General features: G+C 45.0%; 1 protein-coding gene and 2 long non-coding RNA genes across 7 annotated transcripts in view; 1 reads left to right on the forward strand and 2 right to left on the reverse strand.

Moving 5' to 3' along the window:
- Window positions 1-20,073, forward strand: part of IQCK (IQ motif containing K) — a 39,801-nt gene that overhangs the window by 15,404 nt on the left and 4,324 nt on the right. For 3 of the 4 annotated variants that reach the window (XM_079953994.1, XM_079953996.1, XM_079953995.1), the window contains 2 exons: window positions 9,257-9,341; window positions 12,681-12,792. In XM_079953994.1, coding sequence (XP_079810120.1) covers window positions 9,257-9,341; window positions 12,681-12,792 — 197 coding nt within the window. The remainder of the gene's footprint in view (window positions 1-9,256; window positions 9,342-12,680; window positions 12,793-20,073) is intronic. The other variant, XM_079953997.1, reaches the window with a different exon arrangement.
- Window positions 2,381-8,344, reverse strand: LOC307203363. Its single transcript, XR_013833192.1, has 2 exons — window positions 7,710-8,344; window positions 2,381-4,185 (listed from the first exon to the last, which is right to left on the reverse strand). It is a non-coding gene; the product is annotated as an uncharacterized lncRNA (long non-coding RNA).
- On the reverse strand, window positions 13,019-19,075 carry LOC307203352. Of its 2 annotated transcripts, XR_013833177.1 has the most exons (3): window positions 15,795-19,075; window positions 15,205-15,433; window positions 13,019-15,173 (listed from the first exon to the last, which is right to left on the reverse strand). It is a non-coding gene; the product is annotated as an uncharacterized lncRNA (long non-coding RNA). The 2 variants fall into 2 exon arrangements; XR_013833178.1 differs by lacking the exon at window positions 15,795-19,075 and having other exon boundaries at window positions 15,205-15,463.

Genomic DNA, 20,073 nt, shown 5'->3' on the forward strand with positions numbered 1-20,073 from the left:
TAAGTCTGCTAGTCTCAGCTGCCTTTACAGTTGACATCACTCAGTTCTCAGCTGGCCCTATAGGGCTAATTTAGCAGGGGTGACTGCTTTCTTTCTCTCTCCACAAAGCTCTGTGCTTCTACAGGCTTTGCAATGTTTCAAGCGGCCTGCCCCGGCCCTGGTTTTCACCATAAGCATTTATTTTGAGCGTCCCCCTGCTCCGTGCCCGGCTACACCGCTCTCATCTTAGCTAGAGCTAGAGCTCGAGGAGAGGGATGGCTTTTGAGCACCGGAGAGAATTGCTCTTCTCCATAGCGTTTCAAAGAAATGGCGGGAGGAGGGTTTGTGTGAAAAAGCAGCTGGGCCATCTGTAAAGGAGACGTCCGCATTCATGGAACAACTTGTTTGGAAGATGCTGGAGTGTTGGAAAATATGGGATAAATAAAAGAGAAGACGTAATTGCACAGTGCATAGTTAAAACTATGGGATTTGCTCCAACGGGAAGTAGTAGTGGCCCTCAGCGTGGTTTGCCACTGTAAAAACAGGATGTTGAACTAGATGTGCCTTTTCCCTTATCTATCATGGTTGTTCTTATGCTCTTACATTCATGCATTTGTGTTTCTTCGCTAAACTATGTGCTGTATTCTATGGAAACATTGCTGTTGAGCTTGGGCTATCAACAGCTACTCAGAAGGGAGTCTGAACCACTCAGCACAGTGAAGGCCCTAACACCTGAAGAGAGGCCAAACTGAGATACAGTGATACCTCGGGTTACAGACGCTTCAGGTTACATACACTTCAGGTTACAGACTTCGCTGACCCAGAAATAGTACCTCGAGTTAAGAACTTTGCTTCAGAATGAGAACAGAAATCATGCTCCGGTGGCAGTGGGAGGCCCCATTAACTAAAATGGTGCTTCAGGTTAAGAACAGTTTCAGGTTAAGAATGGACCTCCAGAACGAATTAAGTTCTTAACCCGAGGTACCACTGTATAAGGAAGTCATTTGGAAAACTTTGAAAATACCTGTCCTTTCTTCGGTGAGCTCATAGGGTATAGATAGTTCTTTCCTCATTCTATCCTTTCAAGTACCCTGTGAGGTTGTCTGGCCTGAGCACTGGTGCCTGACCCAAGGTCTGCCATTTTGCTGAGCATCTCATGTTTCAGAAAGCGCAGATTAGGTCAGTTCACTGTTCATTGTGAACTGAATTGTGTTTCTCCCCCATCGCTAGCCTGAAGCAGATGCCTCACACTGCCTTATGGTAGGGCTGGCCCTGAGGCCATTTCACTACCAGAGATCTGATCATGGGCCTTCAAATAACAGAGAAGCGAAAAGGAAGGACAAGTAGCAGCAGCAGACAGGGATTCTGGGGAATTCCATCAAATGGAAAAGGAGTGGGAAATGTCAATATTTGCTTATTTGTCCAATATCCAGGACAGAAATCAGTCAGGCGAATGCAGTCAGTAGTCACTGTTGTTGTTGTTGTTGTTGTTGCTTTCAGTCCGCAATTGATATGTAGTTGATTAGGTTTTTTGGCCATTGCATTTGCATCTCACATTCTTTGCATTGAAACAAATGGCATGGAACAACATAATGACAGCATAACTTACGCACTGTATGTAATCAATTACACAGCTTACATAATTCGCCATAGCAGATAGTGAGATGGCTAAAGTACTTTTTGGCGGAAGATGAACTGCAGTGGAATGGAAGCACTGCTGTGTGTGATGAGTACAGGGTGGGATGGGAAATGATGCCTTCTCACATCCTTCGAGACAGAGTCTCTTCCCCTTTGCCTCGTTCTTCACATCTCTCGTCTGTTCTTGCCACCTCTTCTCCCCCTTGGTGAGCACAGTTTTTGTTTCCCAGCTGAATGAACAAACTGTGAATCTATTGCTTTCGGTGACCACTTCGGTTACATGTTATTTTCCGCTTCCCTGCCTTGCGTCTGTTTCCAATTTCATGACTTAAAAAAATTACACACACACACAAAACGTAAAGCCCTTTTAGGGAAACCCCCCCCCCCCCCCGTATGTCAGCAAAACACTTAGCAGATCCTCTCTTCCACCATGCTGGAAATAACAACAGGAAGACATTGCTTCCTGGATTTGAAGCCTGTGTAAAACTCCAGATGAGCTCCTGCAACCACCATTCCAAACATCCACCCCCACTCCTCCTCCTGCATCACCCTGTATCAGAAGAGATGCTGCATGCAGCAAACTTCCTCTCTTTCTAAATACGCTGGAACAAGAATCACTGCAGGGGCTGAACTATTAGATTGTCAGACACAGTGAATGTCAAAATCTGCCCAGCACGTTTGGCCTAGATTAACGCCTGTGTTCTCCATGTGCGAATCCATACTCCAGCAAAAAAGAGAAAGAAGCAACTATTCCATTCTGAAATGAGTTGACTGAAGCCGTCATTTTTATTTATTTTTTGGAAAAGGCACAACAGAATTAAACACTGTAAGAATTGCTGTGCTTCATTGGGCCAACAGTCTGCCTTGGCCAGGGATGGGGAAACTGGTGGCCCTCCCAGTTGTTGTTTGGCTCCAACCCCATCAGCCATTGCTGGCACAGCCAGTAGTCAGGTATGATGGGAGTTGTAGTCCGACAGCTTCTGGGAGAGCCACGGGTATCTCATTATGGTGTTCTGCCTTTGGAAGAGGTTGCCCATATGCTGCGGGGAAGCTCAGAAGCTGGGCAAGATGGTGATCTCCATCCCACTTGTTTGCCCCCAATGTCTATTGGTCAGGTATACAGTGGTACCTCGGGTTACAGACGCTTCAGGTTACAGATGCTTCAGGTTACAGACTCTTCTAACCCAGAAATAGTACCTCGGGTTAAGAACTTTACCTCAGGATGAGAACAGAAATCGCATGGTGGCAGCACAGCAGCAGCGGGAGGCCCCATTAGCCAAAGTGGTACCTCAGGTTAAGAACAGTTTCAGGTTAAGAACGGACCTCCAGAACGAATTAAGTTCTTAACCCGAGGTACCACTGTACTAAATATAGAATTCCATTTTGCAGTTAGAAGCAGGGCCTGCAGCAAAATGTTGCAGTGTGGAGTGCTCCTATTCAGGGTCCCAGCCAGACATGTCCATTCCTCCTCCTCCTCAATAATCAGTATTATGTGCCTACTCTCAGTCCTCATTTGGCTGTTTTTAGAGTTCCGCCCTCGGCTTTTATAGATTCCTTCCTGAAATTTTCTGCCCTTCTGTCCATCTTTTGGTTCCTCCAAGTCTACTGATACCCCAGAGCCCTCATGCCTCCTTCCCAGAGCTGGGCACCTCCTTACCTGCCTTGGGGAAGGCCCGCCTGAGGGCAGGGAAAGGGATGCCAAATTTTGGCCTCGTGCAGGGTGCCATAGTACCCAAGTCCGCCACTGCTCTTGTGCCTCTCCAAATGCATCTCCTGAGGGACAGTGACTTGGGCTGCTGCAGATGAAGTGGCAGTTGATGGAAATCAGGGATCTCCAATGGGAAAAGTCTTCACACAACATTCCAGGTCTGCTATGGAGCAGCAAGGCTCAAGCCTCCTAGTTCCTATTCTTGTAAGCTCTCTTGATGGAGCAGAGGGAAAGTCAGCTGGAACTTGCTGCCAAATTCCTTGCTTCAAGCCATATGTATAGCTTTGTGTGGCACCATCACCCCAACTCTTTTTTACTCCAGGACAGGAGCCATTGTAATCATAGAGTGGAAATAAGTGAAAATATATAAGTGTGTGCTGACTTCAGAGTTCCATGCCAAACCAAGGATCAACTTTAGGAACCACATTGGTGGTACAACGTTGGACTGTTGAGCTGAGATAGCATTGTCTTGCCCAACCTGGTTTTATATGCTAGTCAAACCTTCGCCAGCCTGCTGCCCTCCTGATCTTTTCAATGACAACTCCCAGCAGCCCCAGCCAGCATGGCCACTGGGATCAAGAGATTTCAAATAGAAGAAGATAGAACGCTCCCTGCCCACTGACATCAAGTTAACGTTGATTTATGCACTGCAAATTTGGACAGATAATCGAGTATCCTCCCTGGCGCCCTTTCAGATATAGTGTTTGACCCACCCTTTCTCAAAGTGGTGTGGAATTTGCTGGACAACAGAGAATCATGTGTGAAAATCTGCTTGGGGGCATATTTCAAAAACTGTCAGATCTCGATGACTTCAGATTTCAACCACATACATTAACGGGGAGAATTTCATCAGCCTCTGCCTTAAAAGAAAACAGGCATTTCATGGGTTAATCCATTACTTATTGCTGACAGTGTTCATATGCAGCATTGGAGACCAAGTGACATAAATTAGCATCTCATCTTAGACCCAAGAGTAGTTATTTCCTTCTGGGTGATGGTGATGGTAAATAAATAGCCCTTAATTACTTCTTCGCCTGTGCTTCCATTTTGGTATTTAGATGGGAGCACATACAAAAGCTTTAAATGTAAGGTAACCTCCTTCCTCAATGTGCTACAGCTGCCCCTTGCTGCAGCTTGCCCTATAATAGCAGTATCCACTTCCAGCAAGCAGCCATTTATCTCCTCATGCAGAAGTGGGAAGTACCATACAGAACAGTACCTTTTTTCTTTCCTTGGAAAGTCCTATTTCTATGGCTAATAGCTGTCTTAAGTCAGCAAATTTTGGTGTTTGTGGCACCAACTTCCTTCGCTTGAAAGCTGGGACTTTGGGGAGTGCCATCAGAAATGGGAGCAGAAATTGCTGCAATTCACATGTTCATCTGAGGTCAGCAACAGAAATTGTTGTGCAAGTGAAGACAAGTGGTATTGGTTGTCTTTTTCTTTTTTTCCAGTCCGCAACGTTACACACATAATTGCATTATTTTCTGCATTGTTTTTATTCTGTTGATATTGTTTATTTATTATCAATTTATATCTTGCCCTTCTTCCTGCAGAAACTGAGAGCAGCAAACACATCAATAATACCGTATTTTTCGCCCTATAGGACACACTTTTTCCCCTCCAAAAATGAAGGGGAAATGTGTGTTCGTCCTATGGGGCGAGTGCAGGCTTTCGCTGAAGCCTGGAGAGCGAGAAGGGTCGGTGCGCACCGACCCCTCTCGCTCCCCAGGCTTCAGGAAGCTATCCCCCAGCCCGGCAAGCTCCGGGAGCGATGGCGAAGTTGCGCGCAACCTCGCCATCGCTCTTGGACCCGTTCTGGGGGCTGGGGTCGGGAAGCTCGGGCTTCCCCTGCCCCCAGCCCCGCAAGCTCTGGGAGCGATGGCGAGGTTGCGCAACCTCGTCTTCGCTCCCGGACCCCCAGCCCCAAAGCTAAAAACAAAGCCAGGAAAGCGAGCGGGATCCATCCCGCTCGCTGTCATGGCTTCTTTGCTCTTTGGGGCTGGGGGGGGGGAAAATAATTTTTCCCCCTTTATTTCCCCCCCCCTAAAAAAAAATAAGTGCGTCCTATGGGCCGGTGCGTCCTATAGGGCGAAAAATACGGTAATAACAACAACGACAACAACAACAATCTTTTTAAAACATTCTAAAAACAGTTGAAAATATTCTAAAAAAAGTTTAAAACATTTTCTTAACCTGTGATCTCAGAGTTGCCAGGAGTGTTTTGATGTTTTTCTTCCACTGAAATGCATTGGCATTTGTGACATAATTCATTACATTAGTTTGGGTCAGAGAGAGAGAGAGAGAGAGAGAGAGATGAATAACGTAGATTTTAGCGTAAACTGATCTGTAGCAGAATGGAAACAGCGCTGGTTACGTGTGGAAGACAGGACAGAATGAAAGTTGCTGCTCCCTACATCCCCGCTTGTTTGCCAGCAGTTCTCTTCCTTTCTTGCCTTTTAATAACACATGAGTCACATGTCTGGGATTGGAGGAGGGATGTGGACAAAAAATAGCCATTCCTCTGGGCTCTGACGGAGGGCACTGCTAATGCAAATAAGGATAATCTGTAATATAGGATCATAGGAGTATAGAATTGGAATTTGTTGGTTTTTTTTACGGTGGTAGTTCAAATCGTGAATTTACTAAGTCACACCTTGTATTAAAGTACTGGGAAGCTATGCTATTTCTGAGCCGAAATCTTCCTTGTACAAGCAAAGTGTTTATGTTTCAGATATTGTGTATAGATTGGCGTTCACAGGATAGCTGTTAATTTCAAAATCAACGGAGTTGTCAGCTCTGATTCGTCTTGGAGTGTCACAGCTGTCTCCTGCCACAAATAACTTTTCCCCTCTCCCCCAGTTCACTCTTGATGGGCTATTGCCTCTGCTCATATTCTATTTTTATTTGACCTGAAGCCAATTACTAATACTCCTGGAGACAAAAATGGACCTGGCATGCCTTCTGCTCCCGGCCTGCTGAAATGATTGATATCTCTAGGAGACTTCCCCCCTCCACCCCCTGAATATTGAGCCCTCCCTCCACCTTTGCCTTGATTTATACATTGCCTTTTCTACTTTAGTCCTGGATCAGTTCTCTGACAGCTCCTCATGATTTAAAAATGAAGCCTGTGGAGCTGGGGCCAGAGCTAATTTTCCAAGGTTAGGAAGGGTGATCTTGTGTTTCCCTGAAAGAGAATATAAATGTTTGTAATAAATGAAGGAGAGAGCCACTGTCAGAGGGCTTCATTGGGGTGCTGGCGGACTTTCTGAGGACATAAAAGGGGGCACTTTGGAAAACCGTATGAAGCACTGGGAAGCATGATTGTTGTTTATATCCTGGTATTCTAGGTGTGGGGAACCTTTGGTGCTCCAGATGTTGCTGAACTATAACTCCCATCAGCCCCATCAAGCATGGGCAATGTCCAGGGATGATGGGAGTTGTAGTTCAGCAACATCTTGAGAGCCTACACTATTCCGTGTCGCATAAGGTTGGTTAAAAATATGACTTACCGTATTTTTCCATGTATAAGACTATATTTTTTCCTAAATTTTTGAAGTTTAAAATAAGGGGTCGTCTTATACACGGATAGTGCATAGTGCATTTTCTTAATTTTGAGTTTTAAAAAATAGGATTCGGTCATCTTATACATGGAAAAATACGGTAATTTATCCATGATTTTCTGCCCTTCTGTCCATCTTTTAGTTCCTCCAAGCCAATGCAATTCTGGGCTGCATCAATAGGAGTATAGCATCTAGATCAAGGGAAGTAATAGTGCCACTGTATTCTGCTCTGGTCAGACCTCACCTGGAGTACTGTGTCCAGTTCTGGGCACCACAGTTCAAGAAGGACACTGACAAACTGGAACGTGTCCAGAGGAGGGCAACCAAAATGGTCAAAGGCCTGGAAACGATGCCTTATGAGGAACGGCTAAGGGAGCTGGGCATGTTTAGCCTGGAGAAGAGGAGGTTAAGGGGTGATATGATAGCCATGTTCAAATATATAAAAGAATGTCACATAGAGGAGGGAGAAAGGTTGTTTTCTGCTGCTCCAGAGAAGCGGACACGGAGCAATGGATCCAAACTACAAGAAAGAAGATTCCACCTAAACATTAGGAAGAACTTCCTGACAGTAAGAGCTGTTCGACAGTGGAATTTGCTGCCAAGGAGTGTGGTGGAGTCTCCTTCTTTGGAGGTCTTTAAGGAGAGGCTTGACAACCATATGTCAGGAGTGCTCTGATGGTGTTTCCTGCTTGGCAGGGGGTTGGACTCGATGGCCCTTGTGGTCTCTTCCAACTCTATGATTCTATGATTCTATGATTCTATTCTAAGTCTACTGATACCCCAGAACCCTCATGTCTCCTTCCCAGAGCTGGGCACCTCCTTACCTGCCTTGGGGATGGCCCGCCTGAGGGCAGGGAAGGGGATGCCAAATTTTGGCGTCACACAGGGTGCCATAGTACCCAAGTCTGCCACTGCTCTTGTGCCTCTCCAAATACATCTCCTGAGGGACAGTGACTTGGGCTGCTGCAGATGAAGTGGCAGTTGATGGAAATCAGGGATCTCCAATGGAAAAAGTCTTCACACAACATTCCAGGTCTGCTATGGGGCAACAAGGCTCAAGCCTACTAGTTCCTGTTCTTGTAAGTTCTCTTGATGGAGCAGAGGGAAAGTCAGCTGGAACCAGCTGCCAAATTCCTTGCTTCAAGTGAACATCACACTTTTCATGCATAGGCTGTTCTCACTGGGCCATGTCAGAGCTTCATTGCCTCCATGACCATGACAACTGTGGGGCTGTCTTCAGTTTGCAAGACAGTTGGAGGATAGACATTGGTTGCCTCTGTACTTTGTTGTGACAGCTCCAGACGAGGTTGAGCACACTGTCCAGTCTTGGGATCAGTTCAGCTTTTGAGGCCTGAGGACGTCGTCATGCTGCTTGCAGCTATCTGATCTACCACATGCCCTCTCAACACTTGCCTTTCATGACTAGTTTGAAAATATCCAGGGGGCCGTTGGTTGCCTTGGTGGGTCCTAGGTCTACTAAGCACATTTTTGGATGAGAGGCTGGGGCTTGTAGCACTTAAAGAGCTAATAGGGTGTCCACTCCTTGAAAAAGCCCTCCATGGATTTGGAGGATTAGGATAACTACTAAAGGTAAAGGACTGCTGGACGGTTAAGTCCAGTCAAAGGTGACTATAGGGGTTGCGGCACTCATCTCGCTTTATTGGCCAAGGGAGCCAGCGTACAGCTTCTGGGTCATGTGGCCAGCATGACTAAGCCACTTCTGGCGAACCAGAGCAGCACACGGAAATGCCGTTTACCTTCTGGCCGCAGCGGTACCTATTTATCTACTTGCAGTGGTGTGCTTTCAGATTGCTAGGTTGGCAGAAGCTGGGACAAAGCACCATCGTTGTGCAGATTCGAACCTCCGTCCTTCAAATCGGCAAGCCCAAGAGGCTCAGTGGTTTAGACCACAGTGCCACCCACGTCCCTACATGATAACTACTGCCTGGTCACAAATACCCCTTTCTGAGTATGGTGCTTGAGAGGATGGCAAATCCATTCCAGTTCGAGTTCGGTCCTGGGTATGGGACTGAATTGGCCTTGGATTTCTTAATGGATGACTTTTATTGGCTGGACTGACTTGGTTATTTTGTATTGGAAGGCAGTGGTTCCACTCCTACCTACAGGATCATTCTGAGAGATGTGGCATTAGTGACTATACCTCAGCCACATGTCTGTTATTTTTTGAGGTGCCACAAGGAGCCATCTTGTTCCCAGTTCCCATTTCGCAGTTCCACTTTCCATCTAATTGAAAGCACCGTGAGCAGTCATTAGGAGACTTGGAGTCTGATGTCGTTAGTTTGACAGTGACCTTCCTTTTACCCAAGGTGTGATTTTGAATTTTTTTAAAAAACACACACATTTGCTTCAGTCCTAGGCCACCAATTCCGCTGTCCCTGCTGTTAACGGAGGAAGAAGCAGGCAACATAATTCAATCATTCTGGAGAGGTTATCGGGTAAGAGTCATCTATAATTATTTTGTTTGATGTTGAATCTGTGCGACTGCAGAGGCCCTGGGGAAAACCCCTTACATAAATTCTAAATAGCAGGTGCTATAAATAGCCACAAAGACCCTGATGGTTGGCTTGTGTTTGCATAGAAGCTGTCTCGTGCTGGCAGTCTTTTCGTGGGGAGAAGGAGGGGGCAAGCTGCTGTGCTTTTATAAATAAATAAATAAAGATTAACCCGAAACAAAGAAGTTCAGAGATGAAATGGGTTTCACCGGGGTGTGAAAAGCTTCCTTGCTCTAACTTCCATTTTTTATGGTCCCTTTTTTTTCTGGTGGCAAGAAGACGTCTGGAAAAAATCCCCAAGTCTCATGTCTGAGCATGTGAATCAGCGCAGAGGAGGGCAGAGGAGGGAGGGATCCACTGAGGCAAGAGAAAAGACATAAATGAAGGAACAGGATGCTGAGCTGTTTGGGAGGAAAAAATAAAAAGGGGCAAAGAAGAAGGATTATAGGCCTATGTACGGGGTGTGCTCAGGTTTGCCTTAATGCCAAAATAGTGGCTTTATGGGTCCCTGACGTTGCTTAACTCTAGTAGAGCACTAGTGACCAGGTCACTTCTCTGGCTCTGTGTACAGGTTGAGGAGAGATGAGAGAGCTGTTGAGATACAAAATAAATGTCTGTCTTTGTGGAAAAGGAGGCAGGAGCGCTTGGGGGAATGGCCTGGGGCAGACCCTTGAGCAGCAAGCACCACCTTATCTCTGAGGTCTTGCCGCTTGGAAGGTCCGTTGCTGTTCTTTGAGGTGAGGTAACAATGTGGGAGCCCCATGTGTCCCTCTGCCACAAAAGCAGCCCCCACCTCCACATTTCTCTCTCCTCAAAAGGTGGTGAGTGGTAGGCTCCTTGTGAAGCAACAAAAACATGCTCCCACTTTTGCAGAGACAACTCTCCCACCCCTCCTCGGCCTGCATGCAGAAGCTGTTTGTATTTTTTAAGTAACGTTTCGTTGTTAATCTTAAAAAATTATGTTTACTTTCTTTGTTTGATGGGTCAAAATAATGCCCTTTAGGATTGTGTGCACCATAAACGTTCACCTTAAAAATATTCCCTGTGTTCACAGCCTAATGGTATGTGCTGTGCATACCTACGAAAAGGCTAGATGGGGAACAAACAACTAAGGAAAACTAGAAACTAACTAGGAGCATAGGCTTCCTCATGCCACATGTTCATGATATGTGTTTGGTTTGTGAGGCATTTCTAAAATTAATGTGCACATAATATATCTTCAGTGACATTGCCGTGCATCTTGAGGTACTCATATGGAGAAAAAAAGCCAGAGAAGTCATAAGAATATTTCATTATCTGTCCATTTTTGTATTCAGTGGTTCTTGCTCTGCTGTGGTTCTGTGATCCTCTCCACAGGATCAGCTCATTATGGAGTCATTTTGGTAAGCTACCTTTAGTCAGATATGACTGAATCTGTGCTCTTTTATCTGAAAGCAGCTCTACATTGACCAGGCTCTGATACAGGTTATCTTTAATATTTCTTCTTATGAGCAATAACAATGCTACTGTCAAATGTGCATTGCATTAATTATATTAGGAAGTTTCAGCTGCCTGCTGAGGGCCTTTTTGGCACAATTCTTTCCTGATAAATTTGCTCAGATTCAATCCAACCTGGCTCTGAGAGATGGGAACTTGTGTAACAGGCTTTAGGAGTAGTCACTTGTAGCAGCTGCATGGATTGGTTTCAGCCTAGTTTCCCTCAAAGTTGTGAACAATGTTGGATCCATAGGTTTTCCTAGGAAAGAGACATTTGGATCCAAGCTGAAGTCCTTGACTCCTAGACTTGGAAGGGGCCTTTGAAGAACCATCTGCAACCATCTTTCCAAAGTTGTCTTCAGAATTGTCTCCAGATGATTTGTTCTACAACTCCCACTGACTGTCGGCCATGCTGGCTGAGGCAGATGAGAGATGGGAGCACACCAGGTTGAGGAAGGCTGTACCAGTTTTTCTCTGACTTATTTCCCATCTTGGCAAGTTGGTGTGATCTCGTTGGGCCACCGGCAGAAATGGTGAATACCAAATTTGGGGGAGAGTATTCTCTGCTTACTTTTTAAAAAGCCAACTTAGTGTATAGTTGAATTTAGGCGTCTTCTCATCCCTTTGTAGAAAAGGTTACCAAGGTTGTAATAGCAGAGGCACCTTTAGATTATGTTTTCAGATCGGGATTCCAACCTAGCTATGAGACTGAGAGGGCTTTGGAAGTCCTGGTGGGTGATTTAAGTCTAAAGGTTCAGAACAGCCCATGAAATAAGCAAGGAGATTTGTGCAGGTGTCAAGCCCAAGACGAAGTGTCCGTGCACCGAATCAGATCTGTACAACTTTGACCTACTGACCGAAAGGCAACTTAATAGGCATGCACGATAGCCCACCTGAGGTTCCCTGGAACAGTTTTACTGCCTGCTAAGGGCAGGGTAGACATGTTTTCATGATGGGCTTGTGGACTTCCTGGAAACATGACACTGGACTAGTAGATCTCTGATTGGGCTCTTTGTTTTGCTGCTCTTTTGGCCAAAGGAAAGTATGTGGAGTTACTATGTTGACTTAAAGGTGATGGGGAAATAATTCTGCATGTACTCTCTTTATCTTTTTAGACCAGGAGATGTTGCATGTGTGCCACTGTTTCCCTTGCAGGAAAGAGCTACTCATCTGGGCTACCCTGGTAGTTTGTCCCTGGGCTGTCTGTTACATGCGCACCCACAGGAATATTTTTTGGCAAGGGGGAAGTAACACTCCAAACAAATGACTATGCTGCTACCTCTTGTCTTTGTGTTGACACACTTACTCCCAAACAGCAGCTACACTGAAATGCTAGATACCATCATGTTTTCTATTGAGCAACAATAATTTCTCCATCAGGGAAGATCAGCAGAAAAGTAATCTAAAAGTCTAGATAATGGGTGTTTCACTCTAGCCTTATTGGCTAGATCTTCTTTCCTAAGTATTAGTCATTGCTGTTACTTCATGCACTGGCTAAAAGACAGTGCTTGCTGCTGCTGCTGCTGCTGCTGCTGCTGCTTTCAGTCCAGAAATGATACATAATTGATTGCATTCCTCCTACCCCCATTTACATTCGGGTTTCGTTTGCATTGAAATGAATGGGGTGGAATAACTGAATGACAATGTCATTTTGCCACGGTGGGTAGTGAGCTGACAAATGTAGTTTTTGGCGGAAGGCAAACTGCAGCAACGCTGAAACAACATTGCATCAAATACGGGGCAGAACAAAAAATGATGCCTTTTTACATTAGTAATTATTAATAATAATAATAATCATTCTTCAAGGTCCGCTGTGAACCTGAGGTTCAAGAATTACGCCAGTGGCAGAAACACTTGAGGGAGACAAAGAACATTATTAAACGTGTGCGAGAATTCTGGGCCAAGCAAGAGAAAAAAGGTAACTTTCTCCTCCCCCCCCCCCCCCCCGCAACAGGTTGTAAATGGTACAGCTGGAACATTTAGTTAAATGACCAGTTATACTGTGGTTAGCCGAAGCATCCTTTTGTTCAAGCACTAGACATGGGCAACACTGCCGGTTAGGTTTTTCTCATTTCTCCAGTCTTCAGTTCTCTACCTTTCCAAATAATAATAGCATCAATATCCTTTAAAAAAAAAAAATAGGAAAAGAAAGGAAATCCTCGTGTAAATCAATTGCCACACATTTTCAGTTGAAACTTCATGAAGGTTTTCGAAGCAGAACTACTGAACAATTTAGAGATGTGAGTGATCTGGTTAATAGATGCATAGAGATGCATAGAAGTCTGTCTCAGGTGAATCAGGTTGGCCTTGCCCGAAAGCACGAATTTGCTTGAAAGTGCAGACAGTGACTTTCTCCACCATCCCTGGAGGAGACTCTACTTGGGCTCAAGACAGGGTGCTAAATAATATGTAGCATGTGCTAAAAATAAGATTTCGCTCGGCAGTGCTTGTCAGTTCGGTGCTCTTAACATACATGATGCCTTTTGCTTTTATGACAACATCATTGTATATTGTTGCCATCTTGGTACCCGTGATTGTAAATCCCTCCCAAGAGGAATCTCCCCACAAGTGGTAAGCCTTTTGAACTGGTGGCATTTATAGGAGGACCAATGTAATAAATAGTGTTGTTTGGTCTTGTTTGAAAGGTCTGGAAAACGTAAGGTATGGAATAATTCCTAAATCGCGATTCGCACACCCACCCACCACCCCAATTTAAAAATAAAATGCAGAACCCTTAAGGGATCTCTGCAATGCAATATAAAGGTGCAACACTGATGGGACAGAACAGAAACGAGCCAACACATGGTGTACAGAGAAGACATTTTGCCTTTTTTATTTTTGAGAAGCATCCCAAAGCTTTACGCATCCATTGTGTGCACAGCACATTGTGATGACATTCTGTCCAATACAATGGATATCTCTGTGTTTGCACTTTGCTGCAAAGACAACTGGTTCTCTATCCCAAGTGTAGCAATTCTGGCTCACAATCTATTGGGGTTTTTTTGTTCTTCCAGAAGTTATTATAGTGATAGATGAGGATGATGCCTTGGGGGCAAATGACCTTTGCCACCCCCAACTCCAATTTGCTTCTTCACCCTTCTTCATTTTCAAGGGAGGAATGAACAATAAAACCACAATGAAGTTATTGGTTCTTTGGGGGAAGGTTAAAAACCTTATTCCTTTTAAAAGCTGTTAATATTATTATTATTATTGATAGCATGTATTGCTTATTTTTTCATTGGGCTTGGAAGGAGCATTCTCTTGTAGCTGGTAGAATAGCTTTTGGCATGTGCTTGGTTGGTTTGCCTTCGGTGCCCACAACAATTTTTCTGGTTTGCAGATGTGTTCACAGGCCTAAAAAGACTAGCAATCCCTGTTTCAGCATTCTATCTGATTGTGGGATTTTTGGTTTGTTTGCCCTAACAAACAGCAATTGCTTAGCCAACAGCAAGGCATGGTTTAAGGCTGGCTAGTTGCCAGGATTTATAAGGTCCAGTTTGGCCCTCGAGATATTAGTGTTCTAGAGTGATGATTTCAAGCATTCAGGAAGGATACAAAATAAACATAGAACTACACATACAGACTGATTAATTTCAGAATTAATATATGAAGTTATAGGAAAGGGGGTGGAAGTCTTTGTGCCTGGCTCTGAATAGTGGCTGCTGTTTTCAAAATACAAATGTGGCTTTGTTTGGGGCAAAATGTTTGAACAAACAATTTTGTTGCCATGTGATAAACCCCAAAGAGGAAGGGCTATCAAATTCTCTAGCCTTCGGTCTGCCAAGTGATTGCGAGAAGAATCTCCAAGGATGACAGTTATTATTCCAAATACATTTGGTCAAAGTGTGTATGAAATAAATAAGATGATTCTCAAAGAAATGGGGAGATGCCTTTCTACACCTCCTCCTCCTCCTTTCAGTGTTGCCCTAATAAAATTAAAGCCACATTGGTATTTTGAATACAGCAGCCTCTGGAGGAGGAGATGTCAGAAGCTGTAGAGGTAATGGGGTTTGGTGAGCAGGAAGAGGCTGGGGCAGAGAGCCGTCCAAGCTCAGAGGCAGAAGAGGTAGCTGGAGGGGAGTGGGGCTAGGAGACAGAGAGGCAGGTTTTTGAAGAATCCAGGGAGTCTCCCTCTCCCGCCTGGTCTCCTAGAGCACACAGAGAATTGAAATGAACAAATCAGAGATTGTTCTCTGTGCAGACGCAGTCTTGGAAAAAACCCTGGAGAGGAGGGGACTTAGGCAGCTGTGGGAAGGTGGAGGGTCTTCAGTCCTCATAATTGCCTCATTGCGGCAAAACCTATTGGGAATAGTTGCTGGGATTTCTAGGCCTATTGGGAATAGTTGCTGGGATTTCTAGGCCTGCACTGATTTGGTTGCTTTGCATAAAGAGTTAACTTCACTGACACCATGTTTTTATTGCTGATCTACGCTTGACTCCTGCTCCTGACAGGCCCTCCTGTTAGTATGACCGGCACTAGCATTGTTATCATTTTAGTGCAAAGTCTTTGTTTATTTGCCCAGACAATTTTTAAGGGTTTGTTTTTTTCATCTGCACTCCTGTTGCCGTTTGAACTTTAGCTAGTAAAGGGACCCTGACCATTAGGTATGGTCGTGACTGACTCTGGGGTTGCGGCACTCATCTCGCTTTATTGGCCAAGGGAGCTGGCGTACAGCTTTTGGGTCATGTGGCCAGCATGACTAAGCCACTTCTGGCAAACCAGAGCAGCGCACAGAAACGCCGTTTACCTTCTCGCCAGACTAGTACCTATTTATCTACTTGCACTTTGATGTGCTTTCGAACTGCTAGGTTGGCAGGAGCAGGGACCGAGCAACGGGAGCTCACCCTGTTGCGGGGATTCGAACCGCCGACCTTCTGATTGGCAAGTCCTAGGCTCTGTGGTTTAACCCACAGCGCCACCCGCGTCCCTTTGGACTTTAGCTACCTCTTATTTATTCCGATATGGGGCTTTGTTGCTTTATGATTTTATTTTACAGTTTGCTTATATTACCTGTGGCGCGCCATATATTCTTGCACTACAACTCCCATCATCCCTGGCCCCTGGCTATGCTGGCTGGGGCTGCTGGGAGCTGGAGTCCAGCAACATCAGAGGTTCCCCACCCCTGACACAGAGAAAGGGTAGGTTATAAATACTTGAGGTATACAAGCACCATTTTGTGGATTTCACAGAAATCTTGAACTGCTTTCCAAACAAAAGCACAGCACTGCACTGCAAGTTCGAGGAGCAGCGGCGTTTGCATCGAGTGCTTTCCAAATGCCAGGGATGGTTGGAACACTTGATCGTGGCAGTGACAGCTGAGAATGCGGCGGCAGGAGTCATGCGACCCCAGGGAGGCAGATCCTGATGCCGTAGTCCACACCCACCACTGGGGAGTCTTTGAAATGCAAAACCCACTGCAGGATTATTTCGCTTTCGGAAAATCAGAAAGGAAACAGCAGTCACGGTGGTGGGTAGAATGAAAGGGGATGCTTCGGGTCAGCTGGATCAAACTTCCTGCTAAAGCTATATACACTAATGGAGTCACATTAATGATCTCGGTGACTGCAATACTGGCTCCTTCTGACTAGTTCACAGATGTATTTACCAGTCAGTGCAGAGGTCTGTCTGGAGCTATATTCCTTCTCTTTGCATGTTGCCTTATTCTCATTCAGGTGATGAACATTGGTCTGTAGGCTAAAGATGGGAATCTTGTGGCACTCCAGACCACAACCCTTACTATTACTCATGCTGGCTGAGGATGATGGGAGAGAGTTGGAGTACAGCTGCATCTCGAGGGCCTCAGGCTTCCCATCCATGCGCTGCTTTGCATGGTTTGAGGCTGGAGATAGGGCAACTCACACTATTAGAACCTCCCACCCACCAAAAAATGTCATGGAAAGGGCTGGCATTGGGGCTGGCACCAGGTTTATGGGGGGCCATGCCCCGAGGCTGAACTGAATTGTGTAGCTTAATGAACCATTTGTAAAGTTGCAACGAACATGCTTTGTGTGCGGAAGGTCCTTGGCTGAATCCCTGGCATCTCCAAGCAGGACTGGAGGAAAAGACTGCACAAAACTCTGCTGCCATTTGGTGTAGTAGACAATATTGAGATAGTTGGAGCAACTCTCACTTGGTATTTGGCAGTTTCCTAATTTTCTCCAGGCTACAGTTGTTTTTCTGTAATTGCTCTAGTCATCAACCATGCTGGTATTCTGAGGTGTTCACAATTCCATCTTTGCACAAGGATTGCATGTCTAACAGTCTGAGACTATATAACCAGTAGCTAAAGGGGGAGCTGAGAAGCTTTCCATAGATGGAAATTTTAGAAGTGTCCTAATCTGCCCAAAGAGCACTCTCATTCTAAGATGCTATATGAGCATCCCCAACTCCCTCTTGTAACAACCATTTTCATCCATGACTTTGCCTAGATTTTGCACTAGACTGTACATTGTGCTAACTGCTGTTTTAGAACTCAAATCATGAGCATTCAGACCATCATGGAAACAATTGTTTAGAGCCAGTTGTCTGGTTTTCATTTCTGTCTGGCCAAGGCTCCCCACTCTAGCCTACCAAAGGTTGTAAACAATGGCTTATCAGTTCAGACATTGCATCCTACTGCAGTTAGAACGAACCCTTGAAACCCTTCAAAGCTCTGGTTTCTGTTTTTGGTTTGCTTTACCAAAGTATGTTGTTCTCTTGATTGTGCCAAAACACAGTTAAGCTTCTTTAACCATGATTTGGCGTGATGTCTAGAGTGAGCCACTGCACACTGCCTGTTCTCATTCCAGAGATTATTGTTCAGTCAGCCAAGGGTATACAAATGCCAGTCAATGTATGAGTTTCCAGAAATCATTGCTAGTCATTCCCTTACTATTGGATGCTTCCTGGGCACAGACGCATGCCTCTGAGATTTCTGAATACTTTTGGGGAACATCTTGGCTTTATAATTAAGGTTTAGTTACTCCCTTATCATTACATAGGGCTCCTAGGGCCTGTTCTCATTTCAGCTGCTCATCTGGGGATGGTTTAAAAAAGAGATTCCTTATGATTGGATCTTATCTATTTGATTGAATTCTGGATTCATTTGTTCTCTGCATAGAGCAGTGACAAACCTGCTCCTATTGCTTGCATTTGTTTGAACTTTTGTGCCCCAGATCTTTCTTCAGAGGATATACAGTAAAAAAAATGTGTTTCTTAGTCAGAATTGCCCATATTTGTTAGGAGAAATATGCAGTAAGACATTGGTGAATTTTCATGGGGACTTTAAAAAAGCAAACTAACATGGAAAGCTGGAGCACTGGATTTAAGACTGGAAAAATGAGAAACAGAAAGAAATAGAAATGGACAGATTCACCCATCCTGGGGCGGGGTGTGGGGGCATCAATAGTTTCCCCAATAGCACATGAACTGAATGGACATTATCAATGCAGACGGTGGAGACTTTCCCAGCAGCAGCATTGCATAGCTAAAGGAATCTGGGTGACTTTTAAGACCAGACTCTCTTGTTCCATCTAGACAGGCAGCAGCTCCTGTTTCATGCTGATGCTGTTTTGGGCATTTCATTAATCAGCTGGAGTGACTGTCGGATTCTATATCTCTTTTACCCTGAGCCCCTGTGCTCAGTTGCCTTTCTAAAAAGGAAGTTTCGTTCCTTTGCAAGGTTGTTCTACTGCTGGCTGTGCAAATTCCCATTCACTATTTGTTTCAAATGTTTGCATTGGGTAAGTTCTCCCATCCCTTACCCCCTTCCTTGGCTTTTTCTAAAAGTTGAGGTAGTGTTGAAGTAAACCTTGACTTGCCCATGATATTGTTGTCTTGCACTGATTGTTTTGATTCAAGCTGCAATCGTGTACACTCACCTGGATGTTCCTTCTATTTCCAACGTTCAGGCTGCGGGTGCCATTCCTTTTATATAGCCAAAACTACAACACCCCATGCGCAAGAGGGAGGTGTCTACAGGGAACCCTAAGGTTTGCAAAAGTACAACAAATATATTGGGAGAACAACCCCTAAGTTTGAGTGGGTGTGTGGGAAACCCCAAAGTAGACGGTGTTGTGAGACAGGGAGTGGAGAAAGGGGGAATGGAATCCCCCCAGCTAATACTAATTTCTGAGCAAACCTGCATAGATTACTTGCATTTATATCCTACCCTTTTCCATCCTGGCTGAGGCTGATGGGAGTTGGAGTCCAATAGCATCTGGAGGACATGACTATTGCAAGCAGCTCTTGCATTCATGATAAGGACCTGCTTTAAAAGGGATGTTGAGATTGACGGCCTTCATTTTAGCCTCGATGTTCCTTGAAATGGTCATGTTTCAACACTGCTGGAGGGTTGCACCACACATGTACACACACACTTACAGATGTGGACGTGTAGCGGGGAGTCCTGCTGGCGTGGGCCCAATTGTGACCATGTGGAGATCTCTGGATGCCAGGTTGGCTCCTGACATCTCCACCTGGCTGGCCCCTCCAGCTTTCTTAAGCAGGTAAGCAGAAGAGCATTTATATCCCACCTTTTTCTCCAAAGAGTGCACTGTTCGCCCCACTCCACAGTTAATCCCTATGACGACACCGTGAGGTAGGTTACGAGGCTGCGACTGGTCCAAGGTCACCCAGCAATATTCATGACTGAGTAGGGATTTGAAACCTAATCTCCCAGGTCCTAGTTTGACACTCTAACCACTACACCACCCTGGCTTCTTAGAGCACGTCTGTTGTAGGGCAGCTATATAAATTAAGTAGGTAAATAAATATGGGGAAAGCAAATGTCACTTAGCGAAGGATCTGAAGTTTGTTCATTGAAGCTTGGATTTGTTTTATTCTGGATTGTTTTATTTGATGTTTTAATGTGTTGTTAAACAGTTTGAGATTTTTTTTCTCCAAAATAGAAATTGGTATAGAAATGAAATGAACAATAACAATAATAATAAAGCCCACGGGGAGGGGTGCATAAACACACTGTTGTGGCCACCATAGCCCAGGTTTAAGGTGCCATTTGGCAATTAGATTATACTGAGTTTCTAACACTACCCTCCAGGCCTCTGGATCAGGCCCTCAAGACTCCCCTGCCAAGGCCATACCCTTCACTGGCCCTGTTTTGCACTCTTGAGTTTTTTTGGATGGCTGGACCCTGCCCTTGAACTCCCATAATGCCTCGTTTGTCTCAATGGAGGATGCAGAGAGGCACGCAGGTGGGTG

The sequence above is a fragment of the Podarcis cretensis genome, assembly GCF_951804945.1.
Source record: "Podarcis cretensis genome assembly, chromosome: 14".
In the NCBI taxonomy this organism is placed as follows: Eukaryota; Metazoa; Chordata; class Lepidosauria; order Squamata; family Lacertidae; genus Podarcis; species Podarcis cretensis.